At 40.6% G+C, this 25294-nt stretch overlaps 1 protein-coding gene across 1 annotated transcript; it reads left to right on the top strand.

The window, feature by feature from the left end:
* The first annotated feature begins 1795 nt into the window (after positions 1-1795).
* Positions 1796-24174, top strand: ecpas (Ecm29 proteasome adaptor and scaffold). Its single transcript, XM_037764534.1, has 50 exons — positions 1796-1817; positions 3743-3873; positions 4755-4871; positions 5227-5345; positions 5544-5690; positions 6480-6657; positions 7005-7144; positions 7429-7507; positions 7601-7720; positions 7856-7941; positions 8038-8113; positions 8202-8251; positions 8345-8411; positions 8544-8666; positions 8769-8872; positions 9215-9338; positions 9448-9528; positions 9651-9858; positions 10518-10609; positions 10831-10965; positions 11069-11240; positions 11493-11665; positions 11799-11900; positions 12757-12880; positions 13528-13673; positions 14431-14485; positions 14660-14774; positions 14921-14989; positions 15115-15232; positions 15336-15503; positions 15641-15720; positions 16492-16597; positions 16793-16840; positions 16944-17062; positions 17271-17421; positions 17525-17590; positions 17732-17821; positions 18001-18067; positions 18159-18250; positions 18344-18410; positions 18512-18709; positions 19354-19565; positions 19661-19704; positions 19813-20005; positions 20109-20253; positions 21047-21152; positions 21266-21354; positions 21444-21515; positions 23087-23267; positions 23340-24174. Exons 1-49 carry the CDS (start codon positions 1796-1798, stop codon positions 23224-23226), a joined length of 5526 nt encoding a protein of 1841 aa, XP_037620462.1. The 3' UTR covers positions 23227-23267; positions 23340-24174.
* The last annotated feature ends 1120 nt before the right edge of the window (positions 24175-25294 follow it).

The following is a 25294-nucleotide window of genomic DNA, read 5'->3' as shown; positions in this document are numbered from 1 at the left end:
GATATCCAATCCGGTATCAATATCAGTGCATTGATCCTACTTATACTGTAAGAATAATTAAAGGGACAGTTTGTAACCTCTTACATGTATAAATCAATCCGGGTCGGTGTCCCATGTGTGCTCGCGTGTCGCTACGCTGTCCAGACTCAGACTCCAACACAAACTACACGGAAGCACCAAAAACGCAAAGTTATATCTAGTGAAGCCCGTCTGTTAAACAGTGTTGGCCGCGGTCGGAGGACGCGAGGGAGACCGTAGCTTTGGACTCCAGGGCCGGAGTCTCTGCTCCTCTGCCTGCCTGCCTTCACTCACAGCTTGCTCCACCTCACGTGTATGCGCGCACATTATACACTGCAGGAGAGTTAGTTTAGCTCTGAGAATATCTTGTAAATGTACAGTGGGCATTTGTGCAGAAATAAATGCTGCAGCTCCTCCAGACCAACGGAGGTTTTCCATGTCTTATGATGTGACAGGGCTTTGCAACGAGTTACGTAATTGTCTCCGGCCGGGTGCGGGTGTCTCCCTCCAACTGCGTTCGGGAGGCTGAAGCAGGAAAAGCCAACACTAGGATCAGCATTGATTCATGGAGAGACCTTCGTCTGGTCAGCTAACATTACTGCCAAGCAGGTGAAATATAGAGTGATAATGTGGTTTTAGCTGACGTGTGTCGCCTCACTGTTTTGAGCGATCCTCGTTCATGTCTTTGTAGAGCGAGCACAAGCTCGAGCCCGACGCTGACTTTTTCGTTGACTTAACGGCCACAGGTGTCGCTGTTAACAAGCATTTCTGATTCTTATAAACAGTCCCTTTAATTTAATTTATTATTATTATCATGTATAATTTTATAAATTTTATCTGTTCTTGCTCTGTATGCACCTTGTCCTTTTACTCTAATGCAATGATCTATGAGCCATGTTGTTTGTAAAAAGTCATAATATTGCGAGAATAGTCATAACTTTTTGCGAAAAAAAGTCGTAATATTGCGAGAATAAAGTCATAACTTAACAAGAAAAAAAGTTGTAATATTAAGAGAATAAAGTCATAACTTAACGAGAATAAAGTCATAACTTTACGAGAAAAAAGTTGTAATATTGCGAGAATAAAGTCATAACATTTCGAGAATAAAGTCATAACTTTACGAGAAAAAAAGTTGTGATATTAAAAGAATAAAGTCAGAACTTTACGAGAAAAAAGTCATAATATTGCGAGAATAAAGTCATAACTTAACGAGAAAAAAAGTTGTGATATTAAAAGAATAAAGTCATAACTTTACGAGAAAAAAGTCATAATATTGCGAGAATAAAGTCATAACTTTACGAGAAAAAAAGTTGTAATATTTCGAGAAAAAAGTCATAACATTCTACGAGAAAAAAGTCGTAATATAACTAGAATAAAGTAATAACTTTACGAGAAAAGAAATCATAATATTACGAGAATAAAGTCATAACTTTACGAGAATAAAGTCATAACTTTACGAGAACAAAATTGGAATATTTCGAGAATAAAGTCATAAATTTACGAGAAAAAAAGAAAATAACGTATTCAGGCAGACCGTATGAGTAAAATAAAGTTTTTTTTTTAACATTACAGCATATAAACATGTTCTAGTAGAAACACAAAATACAAGTATGAACCTTTAAATGAGCACGATATGGGACCTTTAAGTAACGAATCTCCCACCCCTGTGTACGTGAGCGTTGCTGCCGTATGGCTGATGATGAAGGAGTGGCACCAGTGGAGAGAGGTGCAGTAACACTCAGCTAACTGTGTGAGTCGCTGATGACTTTCTGCAAACATGGCTGCTCAGGATGAACTCAGTAAGTTTCTTTCTGCGTTATTGCTGATTAATATCTCTTAAAATAACATAACCGTGGCTGTCAGAAATCTAGTGAACAACAGACCTGCTTTATTATAACCAGTGGGATGTTTTTAAAGCAACTATAAATCTTCTTTCAGTTAAAAATCAGCTACAAGGACGACAGCTAGCTACTCAAGCTAACATAGTGCTAACTAGCATGCTAACGTCAGGAGGCCGTTTGCCCAGTCATGGTCAAAATGAAACTATCACGCAGGCTATTCATATATTCACATTAAGGTGTGGATTTACAACTTGGATGTTTGAGAAGATGTAGGTTGAATTGCTCAGTGTGTCAGTTTGTGTGTAAAAGCAGTAGTATGGAGTCAAAATGAAATGAAGTGCGTTGATAGTCTGTCAGTTGGTGCAGCTAGCTGCTTGGTGAAGCATGCTAGCTGCAGAGAGAAGAAGGCAGGGCTGGGTGGTGATGATGGTTGTTGCACCAACTCCTCAGCTGACAGGACGAGCTTTAACACACAAACTGGGACTCTTTTTTAGTTTTAATTCAGTGTATTTTACTGCCATCTGTGTGCTGAAGGTCGCACAGAGTGGGTTTTGCATATAGGTTGCACTGCACACACCCAATAATGGGTTGCATGGCTTCCATATTTCAAGATTCAAGATTCAAGAGTTTTATTTGCCATTTGCACCTCATATAAGTACATTGAGCAGTTTACACAAAGTCAGCTTTAAGAAAAGAAAAAAGGTATAAAAGGCACAAGGTAATTACAGTACAAAATAAGTAGCACATTCAACTCAACACAATAAATAAATAAATTATTAAAATATAAAACGCCCTCACTGTAATCAATAAATAAACTAAACTACCCTCTGCATAGGAAAGATACCCCCAGAATACAAATATACAGTATATATATAAGCCCAGTGTTTTTTTTTTTGCCTCTTCCTGCACTTTATATTATTCCTTTTTTTTTTGTTATGTTGTATAGTCTTAAATTGTGCAAAACAAATAAACAAACAAACAAAGATAAAAAAATATTTTTATTATTATTATTTTATTGTTTTTGTGGAATGGAAAGCCCCTCAATAAATTATTATTGTTGTTATTATATATATCTTGTCCTAATTGTGTTATCACTATTATGTGGTCGTATTATTTCTTTATATTAATCTTGTCTCTAGGTGGTGGCTTCAAGATTCAAGAGTTTTATTTGCCATTTGCACCTATAACTAAGTACATTGGAATTCTGAGCAATTTACTCCGGGTGAGCTTTAAGAAAAGAAAAAAGGTAGAAAAAGGCACAAGGTAATTACAGTACAAAATAAGTAGCACATTCAACTCAACTCAACACAATAAATAAATAAATTATTAAAATATAAAACGCTCTCAGTGTAGTCAATATATAAACTAAACTACCCTCTGCATAGGAACGATACCCCCAGAATACAAATATACAGTATATATATGCTCCATGACAATGTTAAAATAACTTGTAACTCTCAAAAATATTTATAAAAAGAAATAATTAATATATTTCAGACAATTACACAGTGGAAGGCAGCATATTGCACAGCATTACAGCCCATTCAGTTCAGGTGTACTGTGTGTCAATAATGGTATGGAGGTGAGGTGTGGGGTATTTGTGTCTCTCTTTAATGTCCTTTGCCACCAGTCTTATTGTAGCTGGGAAGAAGCTGTTGTGAAACCAGAGGTGCTCTGTGAGTGGAGACGCTCTCTGGCCTGTGGTGACTCAGGCCAGAAATCAAATATACTCTACTATATAGATACCACTGCTATATAGATACCTCTACTATATGAATGCCTCTGCTATATATCAAATATAGCAGAGGTATTGTTTTATAAATTGGTCCCATGTAAAATGAGACATGAGAGTTGATCAAATGTGTTTTTTTTGTTTTTGACAGATCAACTGGAGCGTGTGTTCCTTCGCCTGGGCCATGCAGAAACAGATGACCAGCTACAGGATATTATCTCCAAGTTCCTGCCCCCTGTGCTCCTCAAACTCTCCAGTGTTCAGGAGGGTGTGCGGAAGAAAGTAAGAAAGATGGGTGTTGTCTGTATCTGTACCTTAAGAGATTACAATGACTCTTGAGTCTCTGTGCTCTGGTAGCTACACCTTTATATAAGTTTGAATAAATTGCAGTCCAATGTCGTCAGAACATGTGCATGTAAAAGATCTGCAAAGTTACAAAGCCCAAAGTTCATACCAAAGGGAGTTACTCTCCCATACAGAAACCCTGCTCCTGAAACACCTCCTTCTTTTTCTTCTGTAAGGTGGTGATGTCACCAAGGTACACATTTTGCCAAGCGGCTAGTTTGGCACACCCTCAAGGCCTATTGAAGGAGTCTGGGTCACGCTTCATCAACGCGTCATATCTTTGGGGTACAACACATGCGCAGTAAAATCTGGTCTTCACTCGCCGAAATTGAGCCAATAGCAACGCACAACCGCTGCTTCAGTTACACTGCGCATGTGCTATACCCATACCCCAAAACCTGTGTCCGCCTGTGTCCCAGCCTCCTTCATTCAATAGGCCTCGGTTTGAGCGGAGCTGGAGCGGAGTCCGAAGAGTTTGGTTTGATTGACCAAAAATAACAGTGAGCCAGCTGACTAATCAGAGCAGACTGGGCTTTTTTGGGAGGGTGGGAGCTCAAACAGAGCGTTTCAGACATATGAGAAAAATAAAGCGTTTTTTGAACATTAAAGCATGTAAACATGTTCTAGTAGAAACCCCTAATACAACTATGTACCTGAAAATAAACATAATAGGCCCTCTTTAAGAAAAACCCATTCAACTTCCATTATATAGATATAGACTCACGTCCTCCTGATGCAAGTATGCTTGTAATGAGCTGTGTTTATTTATGCATTTGTTTATCAAACCACCAAATGACTCTCTGTGCCTCCTCTGCTAGGTAATGGAGTTATTGGTCCACTTGAACAAGAGGATAAAAAGCCGACCTAAGATTCAGCTACCGGTAGAAACTCTGCTGGTACAGTACCAAGATCCCTCAGCCGCCTCCTTTGTGACGGTAAGAACACAAGTTTACAATATGTTTTTTATGAAGCTAGAAGTTTTGATATACATTCATAATACAATCAAGGAGTTGAGCATTTTTAAAATGTATCTACTTGTCTGCATCTGTGTTTTAACACAGTTAAACACCACATCTGTGTTTTAACACAGTTAAAACACAGTTTTAATACCATATATTAAAACTGGTAGATTTTATTGTCACTGATGTGGATTTTATGCCAGCGCAGCATTTGGAATTTATCTTAATATTTAAGTAGTTATCGGAAACCAATTCGCTTTTCATATTGTTTATGTAGTGATGTGTAATTTGAGACAGGAATGGTGATTGTTTTAATCTATGTATTTTGTAGAATTTCACCATCATCTACATCAAAATGGGTTACCCGCGTCTGGAGGTGGGAAAACAGTGCGAGCTGGCCCCCACCCTTCTCACTGCCATGGAGGGCAAGCCACAGCCACAGCAGGACAGGTGAGGGGATGCATACACTCACACACATTAGGGTATATTTACTATTATCACAATACTGGATGTATTTCTTACACTTGAGTTTTTGCTTGATTGAAACATGAATAAAAGTTTAACACAGATACTTTATGTGGGGCTGACCCTATACTTCCTTTCCTTGTTGGACTATGATTTCACTTCACTCTCGATTTCTTCTCTTAGCCTGATGCACCTGCTGATCCCAACTCTTTACCATATGAAGTATCCTGCAGACACCAAGATTGCTTCTCCATTTAACTTAACTGAGAGGCCAAAGACAGTGCAGCTGCTGCTGGAGTTCATGTTGGATGTTTTACTGATGCCTTACGGGTGAGTTCATGCTGTGTGCTTTGGGTTTCATATGATTGTATGGGTACATGTATAGGTCTCAGAATGGCATAACTCTAAAGGCACACCAAGACAAAAGTGGGCCTTGGGACAGTTTGGGGCCGTCGGTGAGCATCTCTCAGTCTAGTTTTTGTGGTGTGTGCCACAATGTCGGCTCTAGTCTGCCCGTGTTGGCGGTTTTTAGTCCGATTCAGCATGTTGAATCGGCGGTAGCGCCCGTCGGTGAGAGAAATCACTCTGATTGGCTTTTCAGCCTAAGCGAATCAGTGCACAAGAAGAGAAACCGATGCGAGGAAAGCGAGCCAACGAGTAAAGTCAAGAGGTCACACACAGAAGGCTCAGTTCTCATTATTAATATTCATTTCATCTGATCATTCCAATACACGGATATTTTCACAACGACATAGCCATCTGGAATGAAGCTAAGTGGTGAGTGAGAGTGGTGTGAAAATGGTCGACAAACGTCGCTTTATTTCATGTACATATCGTAACAACAGTTTGTATATCCGCAGTCTTCGGGTTTCCCTTTTTGAATGACTAATACAGACTACCGCCACCTGCTGGTATATTTCCACTAATGCAGACGTGGAACGTCCGGGCTAACTGGCCGTCGGCTGTAGTCTTTGCAGTGTGTTCAGATGCAACTTGTCAGCCAAGACAAAGGCAACAGGCGGCCTTCATCGCTGCTAGTTCTTTGATGTCGTTTTAGTGTGTGTGGGCCTTAAACATTTGAACAAGAATGTTGACTTATTCTCTCTCCGGCTCCTTTAGGTTTGTGCTGAATGAATCCCCGACTCGCCCTGCTCCCTCCGCCTCCCAGGGAGGTTCTGCAGAGGGGACAGTGACTGCAGGTGGCCAGGGTCTCCCCCAGCCTCCCCCAGGGATGAGTGTCTATGCTGCCAAGAGGGTGATTGGAGAGGCCCAGTGGAGCGCTGAGCAGCTAGAGCAGGTACTATAACTGAAGCTGAAGGATGAGGTGTGGCTATATTTTTGGAAGTTTGGGCAGGTTATATGTTTGTATATGCTTTCTTGACAAAGCTTGACTCTATCCCAAAAGTTGGAGCCAATTCAACTCAATTCAAAATGAGATATCTTTGAAATTGAACACAGGTTCTAAACGCGGCTCAATCCAAAAAGATATCAGATAATAGATATTCAATACATTTTTATGTCTGAGCCCCTCTATTTTAAGGGCTGCATAATGAGTGTATATGTGGATGATGATGATGCACTTTGTGCTGTGTTTGTCTTAAGTATCAGCTAATGATTCCTTCATCCTGTATTTGGTTTCAACAGTGCAAACTGGGCATAGTGAAGTTCATGGAGGCAAAGCAAGTCCCAGAGGTGGAGACAGTGGTGCACCTGGTGGTGGCGTCAAGCGACACCCGACACGGTGTGGCCACTGCAGCTGATCTGGAGCTGAAGAGCAAACAGAGGTAGGTGAAAGAACGTCTCTGGGTCACATGTGCTTCACAGATTATCAAGTCATCCACTCGGTAACTCTTTCCTCTAACTCAGCAAGGTACTAGATTATACCTGTTGTGCTTCAAATTCACAAGATAAAATCATTACTCTCTAAATGATTGATTTTTTCTAACATTTACTTCAGGCTAAGTTTAATAGATTCACAGGCTGATATTTAAATCCATCAGAAAGAAATGTTGAAAGTACAAACTTTTATTCACAGAATTGGTTGTGTCCTTGTTTTATTATCTTCCAGCATCATCGATTGGAACAATCCTCTAATTATCAACAAGATGTACAAGGTGTATCTGGGGGATGTTCCTCTTAAAACAAAGGTTTGTAAACTCAACAGTTCATTTTCAAACTTAATTCTTTTAAAAAAATATGAAGTATATACTGTATATTATACTGTTTTGTATGTGCACTAGGGAGGCAATGTGAAGCAAGAGCTGAAACACGAGCCAGTAAGCACAAGAGTCAAACTGAAGATCCTGCCACATCTTCTGCGGTCACGCCTAGCCGCAGAGTGCTTTCCAGCTAACATCCAGGTAGGCTCCTTGTCCATACTTGTGTGTACATTTGTGTATTTCCAATATTTTAAAGTAAGTCTGGTGGTAGGCTAAATTATTTTCAAGTTATCGCTCCAGTGTGTGGTATAATCATTACTTTCCTTTCCTCTATAGGTTGTGTATGACGGTCTATTTGGAGCCAACACCAACAACAAACTTCTGTCTCTCACCTTGCAGTTTGTCCATCACATCTGCATGATGTAAGAAAAGTGTACTTTTTCCTAGATTAATTTATTTTCATGAAAAAGTGTTTTTTGCATTTGAAAATTAACATTTGGGCTTTCTATGTTTTTCAGATGTCCTGACACTAATAAACCGTTGGGACTAATGCTGCTTAATGGTCTCACCAAGCTCATCAATGAATACAAGGAGGTAAAACTACAAATGACAACACACACATTTAAACTGCACTTACTGTTTCATCTGATATATACCTACTAAACAACATTTGTCCTCACAGGATCCTAAGTTGCTATGTGTTGCCTACTCTGCTGTCGGAAAGCTCTCAAGGTACAATGAAATCACTTTTTCCTTAAACATTGCCAGCTAGGTGTGGGATTTTAGAATTTAAAAAAATGTCTGCATTTATATCCTCTCCTCTAGCCGCATGCCACAGCTGTTCACAAAGGATATTGCACTCGTACAGCAGTTTTTTGAGTCCATGTGCAAGGTAGGTGGAAGATCTCTCAAAAGTCTGATATTAAATGCAATGAAAACTCAGCAGCACACAACAATACATTAAAAGAAAACAACCAGAGTATCTGATGTTGACATTTCCAAAATTCTGTGTCATCTTCTTCAGGAGGAGTCTGACGTCCGTCTCGCCATTCAGGAAGCTTTGTCTATGATGGTTGGAGCTTATGCCAACCTGCAGGGGGCACTGCTCAACCTAATGGAGGCCCTGGTGGCTGCATACATTGGAAAGGTCAGTCTAGATATTTGATTTATACAGAAACAAGCATTAATGTTGACTAGTTTAGTAGCCATGAAGCAAATCAGGAACACATGATTTTTCTTTTTGTGGCAGCCGGAGGTCCAGGTTCGCCAGGTGGCCATGAAGTTTGCCAGCACAGTGTTTGCTCCGGATCACGTGCCATCAAGATACCTGCTGCTACTGGCAGCTGGAGACCCGTAAGTCTCAAAACACAGAAATCTTCTACATAATCGCAATACACACATCAGCATTTTAGTGAGTCTTGAAAGCACTTATTATATCATATACACAATAGGATACAAATAAGATGGGAGATGATTAACGCTAAAATGAGGGTATTAAAGTAGAGATGTTTAATCGATTAGTTGCCAACTATTTCGGTCATCGATTTGAGTATTTTTTTGAAGATAAAAAAAGTCAAAATAATCAACAAATTAATCAACAATGAAAATAATTGTTAGTTGCAGCCCTGTATTAATGATTTACTTACTTTCCTGAGTGATGCAGAAGATAAAATGAGCTGTTTTTCTGTGTTTTAGGAGGGAGGAGGTGTCTGCGGAGGCCAAGAAGGTGCTGAGAGTTTTTCCTACCAGGAGCTCAGAGAAGGAGGGACCAAAGCCAATGCCCTCCTTTCCTGACATGGTGGCCTATGTCCAGGAGAAGGTGATGCTTATGTTTCATTCTCTCGGAGACAATACACCCCGGTTACACCCCGTCTTTGCTAAAAGAAAAAATAATTAATCTCCTATGTTTTTTATCTTGTCATCATCAGGCGGCTCAGAGGATGAAGACTCCAGCTAAGTACATTGTTGGAACCTCCACTATTCCTTTCAACCCATCTGCGTTTGGGGAGGTAAATATTATTTGGTGATCAGCCTGTGACATCCATAATTTGCGACATGGGATGAGTTTGCAAATTCAGTTTTTTATCTTTGGGGGAAGTAAGTTGAGTTTTATTTCCCTCTATCTTCACAGATCGTGCTCTACTTGAGGATGTGTTTAGCCCACAGCGCCGGGGTCACTCCCATGTCCACTCGCCTGGCAGACATGCAGGACGATGCGCCAACCATCGGACGCTACGTCCACGCACAGCTGTCCTCTGAGTCTCAGTCAAAGGGTTGTGAGGCGAACCCTATTTATGTCTACATGGATCTGCTGCAGCAGCTGCTGTCAGTTGTAGGAGGTGAGAGAAGTTAACCTGTTCTTTCCTGAAGGCCATTCTACTGCAGGATAGAGCTGCAACTATTAATCAATTAATTGTCAACTGTTAAATTAACTTGCCAACTATTTTGATAATTGATTAATCGGTTTGAGTAATTTTTTAAGAAAAAAAAGACAAAATACTCTGATTGAGGCTTCTTACATGTGAATATTTTCTTGTTTCTTTACTCCTCTATGACAATAAACTGAATATCTCCATAAAACAAGACATCTGAGGACATCATCTTGGGCTCGATCAGTGTTTCCCAAAGCCCAAGATGACGTCCTCAAATGTCTTGTTTTGTCCACAACTCAAAGATATTCAGTTTACTGTCATAGAGGAGTAAAGAAACCAGAAAATATTCACATTTAAGAAGCACGAATCAGAGAATTTTATTTTTTTTTTTCTTAAAAAAATGTATCAAACCGATTAATCGATAATCAAAATAGTTGGCGATTAATTTAATAGTTAACATCTAATCGATTAATCGTTGCAGTTCTATATATAATGTAGTTATTTGCTTTATATATTCATCTGTATGGTGTGGTATTGTAAAAAATACACAAGAATTGTCATGATAACCATTGTTGGAAACACTCTCCATGTGTTATTTATTGCACTTCCATTGTTGATCTCAACAGGAATCTCAGTGATGTACTGTCTACTGGAGGTGGTGTCTGTCTGCCCAGAGAAACTGGCTCCCAAATTCATTGAAAAAATTGACTGGATTAAAGTGAGTACTTCATTTATTTATGTGTTTATTTAGATGTAGGATGGCAGCTATTCTACATTGGGATTTGTTGTGCTTTAATTCATTAGTGAGACAAACATCAGCACCACTAAACAATTAGTCCAGTCACTTAGCAGTCATGTGATATTTTAAACCATGAGCGTAATTCACATTTCTCCACTGTCAGTGCATTCAGCTGTAATAACAGATGTTTTCTTCTCCAGAGTCTGATGAACACAAATAAGGAGGACATGAGGGAGCTGGCATCCCAGCTGTATGCTGTGGTGGTTTCCACCATGACTGGAAACGAGCTGCAGGAGGCTGTGCACAACCTGCTCAAAATCACCAAAGACAACCACGTATGCTACTTTGTCTCTGCAGAGCAGTTGTTCTTTTTTTTCATATTTTAAAAGTGTGCATTTTTCCCCTGTGTAAATATTAATTGGTTTTGTTGAACCACAGAGTCCTGAGACTCAGCATGGTGCCGTCTTGGCTCTCGGCTACATGGTGGGAAGGTACATGAGCAAGAAGAAAGCTCTCACCTCTGGGGACTCTACGCACGACATGGGGCAGCAAATGAACATCACCTCCCAAGGAGATGATGAACTTGTTTCCATGGCCACAAAGACAATTGGTATGTGATTGTTTTTGCAACAATTTCTTGCAGTTTAGGCTTCATTTATTCGCTGACTATAGCAGCTGTTAGAGTACAATAAATTGATGTTAAAATGACATTTATTTAGCTAGATTGTGATGAGATTTTTTTTTATCTCCTTCCTGTAACAAAACATGTTTTTAAAAATTTGATTGCCATCAAACTTTTTGTGTGAACACAAACTATTTCTGTTGTAAGAGTTCATCCAATTGTGTGTGTATGTTCATCCAGGTTCCTTCCTGGACAGCAGTAGTGCGCTGCTGGCTGTAGCAGCGTGTACAGCTCTGGGAGAAATTGGCCGTAATGGCGCCCTGCCGATCCCTGCAGACGGGGCGGGCTTCACTAAACTGTCAGCCATGGAAAACCTGCTGGCTCGCATCCCCTCTGGCAAGGAGAGCACAAAGGTAACCAGCCATTACACAAAAGGAAGTGGTTGCTGTATTAATGATGCATCAGATCTTCAGCTAAAAGATCTGTGACTCATATCGTCTTTATCTGAATTATCTTGTTTTGTATCTGTCCATGTACGTGGTCCAGATGAAGGAGCGATCAATCCAGACCTTGGGTTACCTACCTGTCGGAGATGGAGACTTCCCTCACCAGAAGAAGCTGCTGCAGGGTCTCATGGACTCTGTAGAGGTATGAAACATACTGACTGACTGTAGTATTAACAATAGCAATGCAGGGCTTTACAAAGACAATAACAAAAGCAGGAAGAACTGCTGATTGTATGGGAGCGCTAGTATAAGTAGGCACAAGCCATTAGATTGTTGTAGTTAAACTTTGAGCTGTAAATTTAATTTTGTTGGCGACTTGCGGCGCATTTCCACCAGATCCGGTGACGGAGGGCGTCTCAACGCTTTCCATTCATTTCTTATGAAAAGCAGGGGAAGCAGTCGCCCAGTGCATGGATGGAGTGTTGCGGCGGGTTGGAAAGAGTCTGTATTTGCATAAAGTTGAAAAATCTCAACTTTAAGCAAATGAGCCTGTCCAGCACGACGCACGTGGCTCACAAAACTTGGACCAAGCTGTCAAACTAGGCGATGTAGTTCTAAAATGAAACGAGATTTGGCGGTGGCGTAGCCTATTTCTCGCCTCAAACGTTTTCAGAAGTAGATTTTGGTGAATGTTGTTTCATGTTTTAAACGGCAAGCAGAAAACCAGGGACCAATCAGGTGCATTCCACGATAGGGGTACGTCAACGCTTGAATGGCCAGTTGATTGGAGCAGCTTTTCCCCCAGTTTCCTGTCAGATCTGGTGGACATGTAGCGTTAATGTTACCTGATTTGAGAAACACACATCAGATTGAGACCCCTAACAATGCATGTTAAAAAGTCTGTTTGTATCAAAACTTCAAGTATTGGCAGAAGTGGGGATTTTTGCACTCACATATTAACATTCATTGACATGGTCCCTCTTCGAAGCCTTTTTGAGGGGGGTGAAGGGTTCATTAGTGGAAACAGCTCTCACATTTTCTCCTTTTTCTTTCTTAAGGCCAAACAGGTGGAGCTGCAGTTTACAGTTGGAGAGGCTATAACCAGCGTTGCAAACGGCACCAGCTCTGGAGCTGCCAGAGACCCATGGACCTGCACCGAGGAACAATACAACCCGCCGCACAGTAAGTACTTTCAGTTGTAGTAGTTGAATTTGACTATCTTGGCCTGTTCTGTACACACGACATCTAGTGCACATCTGCCCATCCAGGGAGAAGGATCCCTCCTCAGTTGCTCTTCCTGAGGTTTCTTCCATTTTTGAAAGGGGTTTGGGGAGTTTTTCCTTATTCGAATCGACAGATTGTGAAGCCCCTTGAGGCAACTTGTGATATTGGGCTATATAAATATTATTGACCTGATTTGACTTGTACTTTTTGTACAGGTTTGTACATTTTGGAGTGAAATAGTCCTGCATCTTAAGTACTAGTGGATTAGATCATTTCTCAAGCTATGTTCACTCAAATTTGATTGATTTGGTTGTCAAGTATGCGTTAAGACTGACATTGCAATTTTTCAAATGATCAGATTTTTCAGACTGTGTCTTGCATAACGACAGTGGTTGTCACAGGGAAATACATGATGATGAAAGACACATTTTCTGTCTAGCAGCAGCTCTGCATTGCTAGTAATCAGATATGTGATGAATTAAATTAGCCTGAGCATACATTTATACACAATAGTTTGTCATCTTTATCTGCACCGCAAATGCTCCTTCAACTAAACTAGAAATTGTCCCTCAACAACATTTCCACTCTCTTCGTTTCCCTCGTAGATGTGAAAATTAACGATATGGTTCCTTGGGTCCTGAAGTCCATCCTGGCGAGGTATATACCCAGCCAGAACCCCCATGTCCGACAGGCAGCCTGCATATGGCTGCTTTCCCTGGTCAAGAAACTCAGCACGCACAAGGAAATCACGGTGGGTGTATTGTACAACTATGTACCGCTAAATCCAAAGAGAAACTGGCTCAAAGGAAGAACTCTGATAACCCCGAGAGTGATCACTTGAACAGTAACTGTTTTTACAAGCTTTACACAGCAACTAGACTAAAAAAGAGTTTTAGTCTTTGTGATTTCAAATATTTGTACTTTCCTTTTGTTTTTGGTGTGTAAGATCTGGAGTTAAGCTCTTCACAAATCATTTCATTTTTAAAATGTTAAAAGATGATAATGACTTCATGTTGAGACTTTTAACTCTCCTCCATCATTAAACGCTTTTCTTCATTTCTTCTACATTCGTCACAAATGCTCACAAAAGGTGTTCTCTGTACTCATTAATGACCTTTAGCTGTAGGAAATGCGTAAGCTTTTTTTCTCCTCTTGAAAGAGAGACATCAGTGTTTGAGGGCGAACATTTTGTTTTGTAGCAAAGAATGAAAAACACAGGGCGGCTGGTTAGCTCAGTCGGTAGAGCGAGCGCCCATGTAAATGCCAAGGCTCAGTCCTAGCAGCGGTGGACCCGGGTTCGAATCCGGCCTGTGGTCCTTTCCGCATGTCATTTCTCTCTCTCCCCCTTTCCAACACTCTATCCACTGTCCTATCAATAAAATGCTTAAAAATCACCCCAAAAAATAACTTAAAAAAGAAAAAAAAAAAAAAAGAAAAACAGACTTCATGTGCATTTTGTCAAATCCCTTTCGTTTGTAATACAACTAATTGTGCCTTTATTCCTACAGTCTCATTTGAAGGAGATTCAGGTGGCGTTCATCTCTGTTCTCTCAGACCCTGACGGTAAGAAGAGACTTCTGTCTAACCTGGCTGTTGGGTTGATCTGTTCATTACTTACACCAGCCAGCAGTGCCTTTTTTAAATGTACCTGTACAACATTATAAATCCGACCATCACCCTTTGCTCTCTGTCATTTCCCAATTTTTTTATCATCCTTCTTTTTATTCTTTCATCTAGAGTTGAGTCAGGATGTGGCATCTAAAGGCCTGGGCCTCGTCTATGAGATGGGAGGAGAGGGTGACCAGCAAGAACTGGTGTCTACTCTGGTGGAAACACTCATGACTGGCAAAAGGTGAGTGGATGGTTGAGTGAAGGAGGAAGGGATGAAACAAGAGAAAGAATCACAGGAGGTTGTAGTGTCCCTTCTGCAGGGCAGAAAAGATAAGGTCAAAATGTTTCCAGTACATGAAGATATTTCTTATTTATCTTTGCAAACAGAGTGAAACATGCCGTTTCAGAAGATACAGAGGTGTTCCAAGGTGAAGGTATTGGGAAAACACCTGACGGGTATGTCATACGTCACTATTAGATTTTTTTTTTTTGCTTTCCAAATGTAATGAAAATGCTAAAAATCTCTTTTTGTGTGCTGAAATTGACCTTCTTCTCCCTCTTGTCTTGATGGCTCCTGGCAGTCACGGACTGACCACATACAAGGAGCTCTGCTCATTGGCCAGCGACCTGAACCAACCAGACCTCGTCTACAAGTTCATGAACCTGGCCAATCATCACGCCATGTGGAACTCCCGCAAGGTATCATCCTCATCCTCTTTCCCATCCACCACTTTGTGCCACTTTTCCTACACATCTGGGGTCGTCTCCCCCTTCCTTCCACCTGACCTCTCCTCCTTTTCAGGGAGCAGCTTTTGGTTTCCACATGATCGCAGCAAAGGCCGGGGAGCAGTTGGCCCCATTCCTGCCCCAGATCGTGCCGCGCCTGTACCGCTACCAGTTTGACCCCAACCTGAGCATTCGTCAGGCCATGACCAGCATCTGGGACGCCTTGGTCACTGATAAGACCCTGGTAGGAGTTTAGTCTGGTGCAACATAAATAACAAAAATACATACTCATGCATTAACAAACAAATGGATGTAGACTTAGATGTAAAAGACTATCCTCATTAGAAGTAATGCATGTTGGTTTATTCTGATGCATTTCAGGTGGATAAATATCTTCAGGAGATCCTGCAGGATGTCATTTCCAACTTGACCAGTAACACCTGGAGAGTGCGCGAGTCCAGGTACAATAACAATACACACGCCAAAAGCCAAAACTCCTAAAATTGAAGATTAGTAAGATTATTATTATTATCAACTTTTCCACTTTCATCGATTTTATTTAGCCTGGTGATTGATTGTGTGAGAAGGTTAAATACTACAAAAGGCTTTTTCCTCGTCTCTCCTTAGTTTTTTTTTGTTATTGATATTATCAAGCAAAGCAAATGTTGAACACAATATTTTACAGGATGTTTGTACAGGGTCTTTAAACGAGATATATATATAAAGTGTTTCATTTTAGTTAAGGTCTTTCCACACCGTATTTTTCGAGCAAGTAATTCACACGTCAATATACTTTTTCAAACTGTTGTTTTTGTCATGAATACTTTCACACAGAACGTGAATATTACGCAGAACATGGTAGATTTTCTCAGCTTTCGCACCATGAATAAAGGCATCAACCAATCACGTAGTTTGAAACGGTTCGAGTTGCACCTGTATTTATGAAACAAACAATAGGGAGGCTCCGTGGTCAGAACCAGGACGGCAAACTTTATTACTGCTTTCAACCTTAACAGCGGCGCAGACCAGAGCTGCTCCTTCCATTCTTACCTTTCACAATAAAAGTCTTAGATATATAATATTTGCAAGTATTAGCAAGTATTTGGCATTTTCGTGTCGTTTATTCATCACGCCCCCGGTCTGTGAAGGCATTCATGGTAAAGAATCCTACGCTGTAATGTAAAAGTCAGAAGAAAAAAAATCTGTTTTTGATGAATTGATTTTCCTTCCAGCTGCCTCGCCCTGAATGACCTGATTCGTGGCCGCAATGCTGATGACCTCATTGATCACCTGGCAGAAATGTGGGAGACACTGTTCAGAGTCCTTGATGACATCAAGGTGAGCAGGAAATGATCAAAACTCAATGGTGCTATAATTCACCGACAGCAACAGAAGGAATTTGTTATTGGTTCTGACACATTGCAAAAAATCTATGTATTTACACACTAGATTGATGAATCGTATAAACCTATCATGTAGAGTAGACGTTACATACACACAGCAGAATTTCATTATTGTCATCTTGCATTTCAGGAATCTGTGAGGAAAGCAGCAGACCTAACACTGAAGACGCTCAGTAAGGTAAAGTTGTTCATCACAACATTGGCCGGTGTGCGTGTATCTTTGTAATTGTTTGTGTGTACACGTTTCATGTTCAAGTGTGTGTATCTCACTCTCTGTCCAGGTGTGTACTCGTATGTGTGAGTCTACCGGCTCTGCAGCCCAGAGAACTGTGGCGGTTATGTTACCCACCCTGCTGGAAAAAGGCATCATTAGCAATGTCGCAGAGGTCCGCGCACTAAGGTAACATTACTCCCTCCATAAATGTGTTTTTGGTTTCCCTGTGTGACCTCGCTCTGATGTAGGGGCTGCACAATTAATCTAAATGTCAAATTCAAAAAATCCGGCTCTTTTATTTGTCTTTCAGTCGCCACATTACCAGGTCGTAATATTGTGCCATAGCCCTGTCTGCCTTGCTCTCTCTGAACCACTCTGTTGTATTCCCTACCAGTATCCAGACCCTGGTGAAGATTAGCAAGACGGCCGGTGCCAGACTAAAGCCTCATGCTGCCCGGTTGATCCCGGCCCTGCTGGAGGCCCTCAGCACCCTGGAGCCTCAGGTCCTCAACTACCTCAGTCTCAGAGCCACAGAGCAAGAAAAGGTAACCTCAGTCGTTGACTGCACGTTCACCCAAAGTCTGGTAACCAAAGCCTGTACGTTTTATAACAGGTTAGACTCATCATGAGTTCTTTCTGCCTCCCTAGAGTGCCATGGACGCTGCCAGGCTGAGTGCTGCCAAGTCCTCTCCAATGATGGAGACCGTTAACATGGTAAGAAAAAAAACACATCAATGAATTAGTTGAGCCTTGGTTACTAATCTTCTTGACCTTTTAGGGTTTTTAGACCCAGTTTTACGGTGTCAGAATGCCAATGAGATCTGTTTTGTAATGATCCGTCTTGTGTATGCTCAGTGTCTGCAGCACCTCGATGTTTCCGTGCTGGGAGAGCTGGTTCCCAGGCTCTGTGAGCTGCTCAAGAGTGGAGTAGGATTGGGCACCAAGGTAGACACACACTTCTGTAGTCACCAATGTTTTAGGTTGTTTGTTGATGCTTTGATTTGTCTTCTAAATCCACCTGTTTCTTGAGTGTTGGCCCCTTGTCTCCCTTATGTACTGTACGTAAAGATACGGCGTATCAGTCAGCCTTTTTATGTTGTATGTCTCTTTTTTTTGCGGCACAGGGTGGCTGTGCTAGTGTAATTGTTTCACTCACAGTGCAGTGCCCCCAGGACCTCACCCCATACTCAGGTAAAGCACATGTCAGCTCACCTGTTCCTGTAATGCGTTTACTGTTTGGTGCATGTGAACTAATGACAAAGATGTTTTTTGTTGTTTCCAGGTAAACTGATGAGTGCCCTGTTGAGTGGTATCCATGACAGAAGCAGTGTAGTACAGAAAGCATTTGCCTTTGCTTTGGGACACCTAGTCAGGGTAAGCATCAGCTCTGTTAAGCAATCTTATTATATTAATTACACTATACGTTGTTCTCAGTGAGTCATGGGTTGTTGTTTTTTCCCCCATCAGACAGCAAAAGACGCCAGTGTAGAGAAACTACTACTGAAGCTCAACACCTGGTACTTGGACAAAGAAGGTGAGACAGCAGCAAATCTAAATATTTTCCTCAAACTGTAACGATTCTGTGCATTAAACCAAACGCTAACTTTCGGACTCTGCTCTCTCTCTTATTCCCAGAGCCGGTGTACAAGTCATCATGCATGTTGATCATGCACGCCATCAGCCACTACAGTCCCGATGTGCTTAAGGCCCATGCAGGAGTGGGTCTGCCGCTGGCCTTCCTGGGTATGCATCAGGCGCCCGGTGCTGATGAGGAGAAAGGAGAGAACCATGATGCAACGCTGTGGGGTGAGGTGTGGCAGGAGAATGTCCCAGGTGAGATACACTCATACAGTCTGAAGTTTTTTTTTTTTAATATTATATAAAACACAATCTAATCACCTATGTGTATTTTGCAACCCTGTCTCCAACAAAATTACTTTTCCATACAACTAGGCTGCATAACCAAAATACATTTTGAGGGAAACGTATTTTCTCCCGGATTACGGTTGCAGTTTTTAAACGGTTTAAAACGGTTTTAAACATATGATTAATGTTGTAAATGGAAACTAAACAAAGAAAAATACAACAAAACTACTTAGTTAGGTTTAGGCAACAAAACTACTCGGTTGGGCTTAGTAAAAAAACATTGTGGTTTGGCTTAAAATTACTTAAAAACAAAAAGAAAACGCAAGAAATGATGTTTAACACGGCACACAAACACCGGTCTCCTGGGGGAAAGTCCAGTGTTTGTTGGACCTCCCCTACCGTCCGCCTGTAGTGGACTCGTAGTGGAAAAACAAATGTATTTCTGATACGTAAAAGTCGAATGTATAATGCGACAAAACATGTTTCCTTCCAAACATAATTGAGAAGACAAAATTTCGATGGATGGGAATGTAGTTTTTCGGAGACGGGGCTGGTATTTTGATATTGCGATAACACAAGTTTTTATTCTTTGAACTTTTCTTGGATTCTAGGAAGCTTTGGAGGCATCCGACTCTACATGACGGAGCTGATCACTATCACACAGAAGGCACTGCAGTCCCAGTCCTGGAAGATGAAGGCTCAGGGTGCAGCTGCCATGGCAACCGTTGCCAAGGAACAGACAGGCTCATTGGTTGCACCACACCTTGGCATGGTGCTAACGGCTTTAATGCAGGGGCTAACTGGACGCACATGGGCCGGCAAGGTAACGGCTGATGATACCTCAACAGAACAAAAGAAGTTAGAAAGAGATTGTTGAAAATTTTAATTTATATATTTTTTTATTTTTTTTAATTTCAGGAGGAGCTATTGAAAGCCATTGGATCAGTAGTCTCCAAATGCAGGTGAGACTCCTTGTAAAACTTTTTTTTTTTCATATTAATTCGAGTTTTATTTGAAGAACAACATTCATTTATTGTTTTCTTTGCTTCCATTATTCCTCCGGCTTTTAGCTCGGAGCTGAAGAAGCCCTGCGCAGGCCAGCCCACCATCCCTGAGGTGCTGGAGATTGTGTTGAAGGAAGCTCGTAAGGAGAGTCTGGTGTACAAAATGGCTGCTCTGCGCTGCGCCGGAGACGTGCTTCACAGCAGCCAGGAGGACCGCTTCAGCGACATGGCTGAGATCCTTTTCCCTCTGATCAAGAAGGTTAAATCATATTGCCTGTTTGTTATTAAAGCGCCGTATTTGGAAGACATCACTGCATTTTAAGAAGCCTGTTATCCCAATCTATCTTCCTGATTCCCAACAGAACTGCCCAGAGAGCGGTGGTGCATCAAAGAGGTCACTGGAGGACGATGATAGAGATGCGAAGGAGAAAGAGCTGCAGACGGAAGCTCTGCTCTGTGCTTTCGAGACTCTTGGAAAGGCCTGGCCCAGAAACCAACAGACTCAGGGTAAGTTACAGACACCACTGGACCACTGCTCAGATATAACAAGGGAAATTAATAAACCCTAAACCACATTGTCCACGCTGTACACTTGTTTGACATATTTCACATTGTGTATGTTGACATATATGAATCCTGGACACTAATTAACATTCCCACAACACTATTATGCAGCAAGGTTTGAGGATTAAAATCCTTTTCATTTACTTTACCCTCTTTTTGAAGTTGAACACCGTGCCGGACTTTTGACTCCCTCTTCCAGTCGCTGCTCATGTGGCAGACCACACCTGCTGCTTTTGAAACCTTGAACCTTGACCCCACCCTTATTTATGATGGTCCTCATGTACTGCGCTAACGTACAGAATCAGATCCAAATGATTATTTCTGCCTGACCCCAATAGAGATAGTCGGATCAACTGATACTGATATTAACTGACATTGTGCAGTCAGAGCTGGTTTGATTTTGCTTAGTTTATGTGTAACCTATTGCGAGTTAAATTCACTGTAAACAAACAACGTATTGTTTACAGTGAATTTAACTCTTAAACTTTTTTTCCTGATATTCACTAAATAGGACTGAGATTAAGTGAAATGTGACCAACCTATTAATTGATGACAAGTGAGTGAGATTTAAAGTTGACAGAAATATAAGCTGCATTATATACAACTCCGATACCAAGCCAATATTTCTTAACTTCAAGAGACTCCCTTACATTGTTAGTGGCTCAGTGGCAGAACTGCCATAGTGTTATAATATATAATAGTTATCTAATGTTCTGAACGTGATGTCTGTGTGTAGCTCGTTTCCAGGTGGCCGTGTGCAGTCTGATGTGTGAGAAGCTCAAGCTCAGCACCTGGAGAGTCCAGCTGGGTGTTCTACAGTCCATGAAGGCATACTTCAAGGGGTAAGAACCAAACAAACAAACATCTTCTTGTAATTTGCTCTTTGAAATGAACCCTGAATTAATCAAGCTGATCAAACGTTTTGACGACATGCATGTGATGTTTTTCTCTGTAGGTTATTGCTGCTTGAGAAGGGCAGTGAAGACTTCAATGCATTGTCACAGATCCTCACAGAGACCTGTGCTGCTCTCACTTACCCTTTAGGTAAGGTTCCTCACAATGTCACTGTACTTAGTATCATAGTTTAATACGCCTGCGTTTCATCACCATGTTTGTGTTGTCTCTCTATCCAGAAAACAAAAGTTACTCCTCTGTGAGGACAGAGGCCTTGTCAGTTGTGGATCTGATCGTAAAGAGAACTGGAGGTGAGTATTTATGGTGGCATATCCTCCGTCAGGAGTAAAGTTGAATGTGACATATTGTTTCCACTAAATGTCAGAGAACAAATGGCTTTATGAGCCATTCTTCCTGTTCCTCTAACAGCCTTCCTGTTCCCGCTTTAGGAATTTTTTTTATGAGCTAACTGCATGGCTCAGCGGATGGCAATGTCGGCCTTTTGATGGGCCAGACTGAAATACCTTAACAAATATTATAGACAGACGTTTTGTCTTTCATGGTTTCCAGATAATTGGTCCTAATAACTTTGGTGATCCCCCAACTTTTACTGTAGCACCACCATCGGGCTTATATTTGTGGCTTTGAGGAAAATATCTGACTATTAGATGGATTGCCATGAAATTTGGTACAGTACATTCATGGTCCCCACAGGGTGAATTGTAATAAATTTCCTGTAGCGCCATCATCAGGAAAAAATGTTTAGTTTGTCCAACACTTTGATTTATGATCAAATACCTGCATGCTAAACTAAGAGGGTGAACACTAAACCTGGGAAACATCAGCATTGTCATTGTGAGACCAAGTACAGCCTCTCAGAGCCGCTAGCATGGTTCTAGACTCTTGTTTCCCTCTCTTCTCCTTTTATTATTACTCCTTGCATGCACCACATGTTTGAAATCTAACCACAGATTTTTGATAATACTAAGACTTATTTTTTCTTTAAGTTCATGGTTGATATTAGAGATGAGGGTAACACTTCATTTTACAGGTCTGTAAATTGCATGGTAATTTTAGGTGATATTTAGCAAGTAACCTATTTGAAATTTCTTTTGAATTACTGCCAAATTACCCCAATATTTACCTCAAAATCGATCGAAAATTACTTTATTATAAACATTATTTTATAATGATATGCTAAAATAGCATATAATGGTTAAAATAGGGCCTTTAGGCTTGAGAAGCGGCTGCGCTTCATCGGAGGTGGAAAACCAAAACTAATAGAAGACACTTCTGATCAGACACAAATCTCACCATTGTGTGACTTATTGTCTACACAAATGTAACCTGGTAGCTAATGTAATGATTCAGGGAGTTTTTTAAAGAAATTTCAAATAAGTTATTTGCTAATTATTATCTATTTATCAGCAGACATGGAAATAAAGCATATTAATGAACTTTGTATTCTTTTCCTGGAAATGTATTAAATAAATTACCAGCTATTGAGAAATAGCAGAATATAATTATTAAATAATGTTTATAATAAAGTAATTTTTCGATAAATTGAGGTAAATATTGGGACAATTTGGCAGTAATTCGAGAAAAACGTACTTGCTAATTTTCACCTAATTACCATGAAATGTGTGGACCTGTAAAATGAAGTGTTACCGAGATAAGTTTTGGATAACTGTAATAATATACTCCTTGCTTTTAGCTTCGCATTACTCACAGACTGAGCCGGTGGGCATGTTTCTCAAACAACATCTGCATATATACGAACACATACGCATATATACATGTATATGTATGTACTATATGTATCATATATTATTGATCCAAGTGTCACTGATGTAATATTCCTGTGCCTGTGTGACGTTAACAGAGAGCGAACAGTGGGACTGTGTGTCTGTGAAGAGCCGGGAGCAGCTGCAGCGCTCGCTGTCAACGCTGCAGTCAGACAGCAGACCTGACCTGAGGGATAAGGCCCAAGAGCTGCGTAGACACATCCAGAGCCAACCCTGAGCATGCACATTCACACACACACACACACACACACACGCACGCACGCATATACACACGCACACACACACAGACACAGACACAGACGCACACACACACAGACACAGACACACACACACACACACACAGCTCACTAAGCCAGCCAGACACATGCCGTCACAAACACAGAAATACAACAAAATAGAGCATCAATTCCTTTTTACTTCTTTATCAGTCACACACACACACTCCTCTGTCTGACCTCTTTGATGCCGTCATTATCTTCTCTTGAACAGACATTCACAACCCTCTCAGTCATTGCATTACTTATCCATGTTACCTGTGAGCTTTGACGCTGACAGACTGATTCACATTTTGTGGCTGACGAAGCTTGACCTTGAAGCTTGGAAGAGCTCTGAGTGTCTGAACTCACAGTGACAAGCGGTGAAGGGGCGAGGCTATTATTGTAACGTGTCAAAGTTTTATTTGGTTCATTTAAATGGACAGTAACATAATGATAATAAATGCTATATAAACCAATGTGTTGGGTTTGTGGACGCTGTATATCTATAGCCCCAAAATGGGGACTTTTACTACTGTTTGTGGGGATTGCCTACTCATTAAATATCAGAACATCAGCAGGTGGTACACCTCGGTGACTAACGCAGAAGGTTGACTAGTCGGCTCTCGTTCACAGTTGCACTTTCCAGGGGTGTGGACACTTCCTCGCTGTTTTACCACCGCTGCTGATGCGTAGTGGTGAAAGAGCGGAGGCTTTTGGAGATATATCTTTCTCTGTGTCTCCTGTAAATGTTCTTTCCCCTGTTTGCAAGGTGAATAAGCAAGACTGCAGCCAATTTTGTGAAGTCTTGAGAATAAATAAAAAAAGAAAAACCTGCTGTTAAGTTGAAAGTGATGCTATAGTTGTTTGAATTTGTCCCTGATAAAATAAAAATACCTTGACGATTTGGACATGTGACTTTCTTTTGTCTTAATACAGAATGATAGTGGTATATTTACAGTTTTAAACAAAAGCAAATGTCAGAGGGGCTGAAGAGGCCGTAACGTAAATGTATGATCACACATATTGAGACCACAAGTACTAGTTATTATGTACAAACACATACAGTATAGGGGGTGGGACAGATATTATGCATGAGTTCATGACTGGTTTGTTTTTAGCCGATGTTTTAGTGTTTCTTAAAGGTTAAGTAGTGGTCACAGTCCGATATGTGCTAGTAATTTGTTCCCTCTTAACGGACACCACCATTTGACTAAATTCAGTTCTACATCTAGGTACATTACAGTCTCCCCTAGTTTGAATAGTTATTATTGTGTTTCTTCTGGATAAAATCATTTAATGGTGGGGGGAGGGCAAGCCCATTTCGAACTTTAAAAACAAGACAAACATCTGTGAAAGTTTGGTAACTGTCAATGTTTAAAATGTTATTCTTATGATATCGCAAATAATTAAAATGAAAAGTTTTCCAAAATTTTGACTGTCTTCTTGAAGAGAGACTTGATGGGTTTTAACTTGCTCGCTGTTGTATGTGACCAGGTTGTGAAACAATATGTTATGTGAGAAAATATCATTGCGTAATTCTCAGTAATGAAAGGATAATCAAAATGTAACATTAAAAGACCAAACTTACATGTGTCACAGTCTACAAAACAATGCCATGCACTCTAGTTGTATGTTCGTAATAGTTTTTTTCTTTTCAACTAATTAAAAAATGCATTCATCATAGCTATGTCACAGCCCAGCTCTAAAACTGTGACAAAAACAGAAGTTACACGGTTGTACTTAACAAATAAATAAAAAAAACCCCGATTTATTCACCAAAAGTTAGTCAAAATGAGTCAAGTGAATGGATGGGAGGAATCTGTAAAGTCAGTTGTGTAGGGAGTGGATGCATGAGAAATGGCACTGATGACTAGGCTTCCAACACTATACTTTTATCTTGTCTGATCATGTTGTTTAACTGTGTTGTATATATTATATATATATTGTAATATATTAAAATGAGAATGTGCTGCATAGTTGTGCTGTAAAAAACAAGGAAAAGAACCCAACAACCCAGAGAGAGGTATT

This window comes from Sebastes umbrosus, chromosome 3 (genome assembly GCF_015220745.1).
Source record: "Sebastes umbrosus isolate fSebUmb1 chromosome 3, fSebUmb1.pri, whole genome shotgun sequence".
NCBI lineage: Eukaryota > Metazoa > Chordata > Actinopteri > Perciformes > Sebastidae > Sebastes > Sebastes umbrosus.
The sequence above is the reverse complement of the archived record's forward strand: the minus strand, read 5'-3'. Positions and strand labels throughout refer to the sequence as shown.

What these genes read in the sequence shown, in the direction of transcription:
- ecpas (XM_037764534.1), top strand. Translation starts at nt 1,796, where the DNA reads ATGGCTGCTCAGGATGAACTCA. An exon ending in GAGTCCTTGATGACATCAAG is followed by an intron (nt 16,598 to 16,792) that starts GTGAGCAGGAAA and finishes CTTGCATTTCAG; the next exon opens with GAATCTGTGAGGAAAGCAGC. An exon ending in GCAGAGGTCCGCGCACTAAG is followed by an intron (nt 17,063 to 17,270) that starts GTAACATTACTC and finishes ATTCCCTACCAG; the next exon opens with TATCCAGACCCTGGTGAAGA.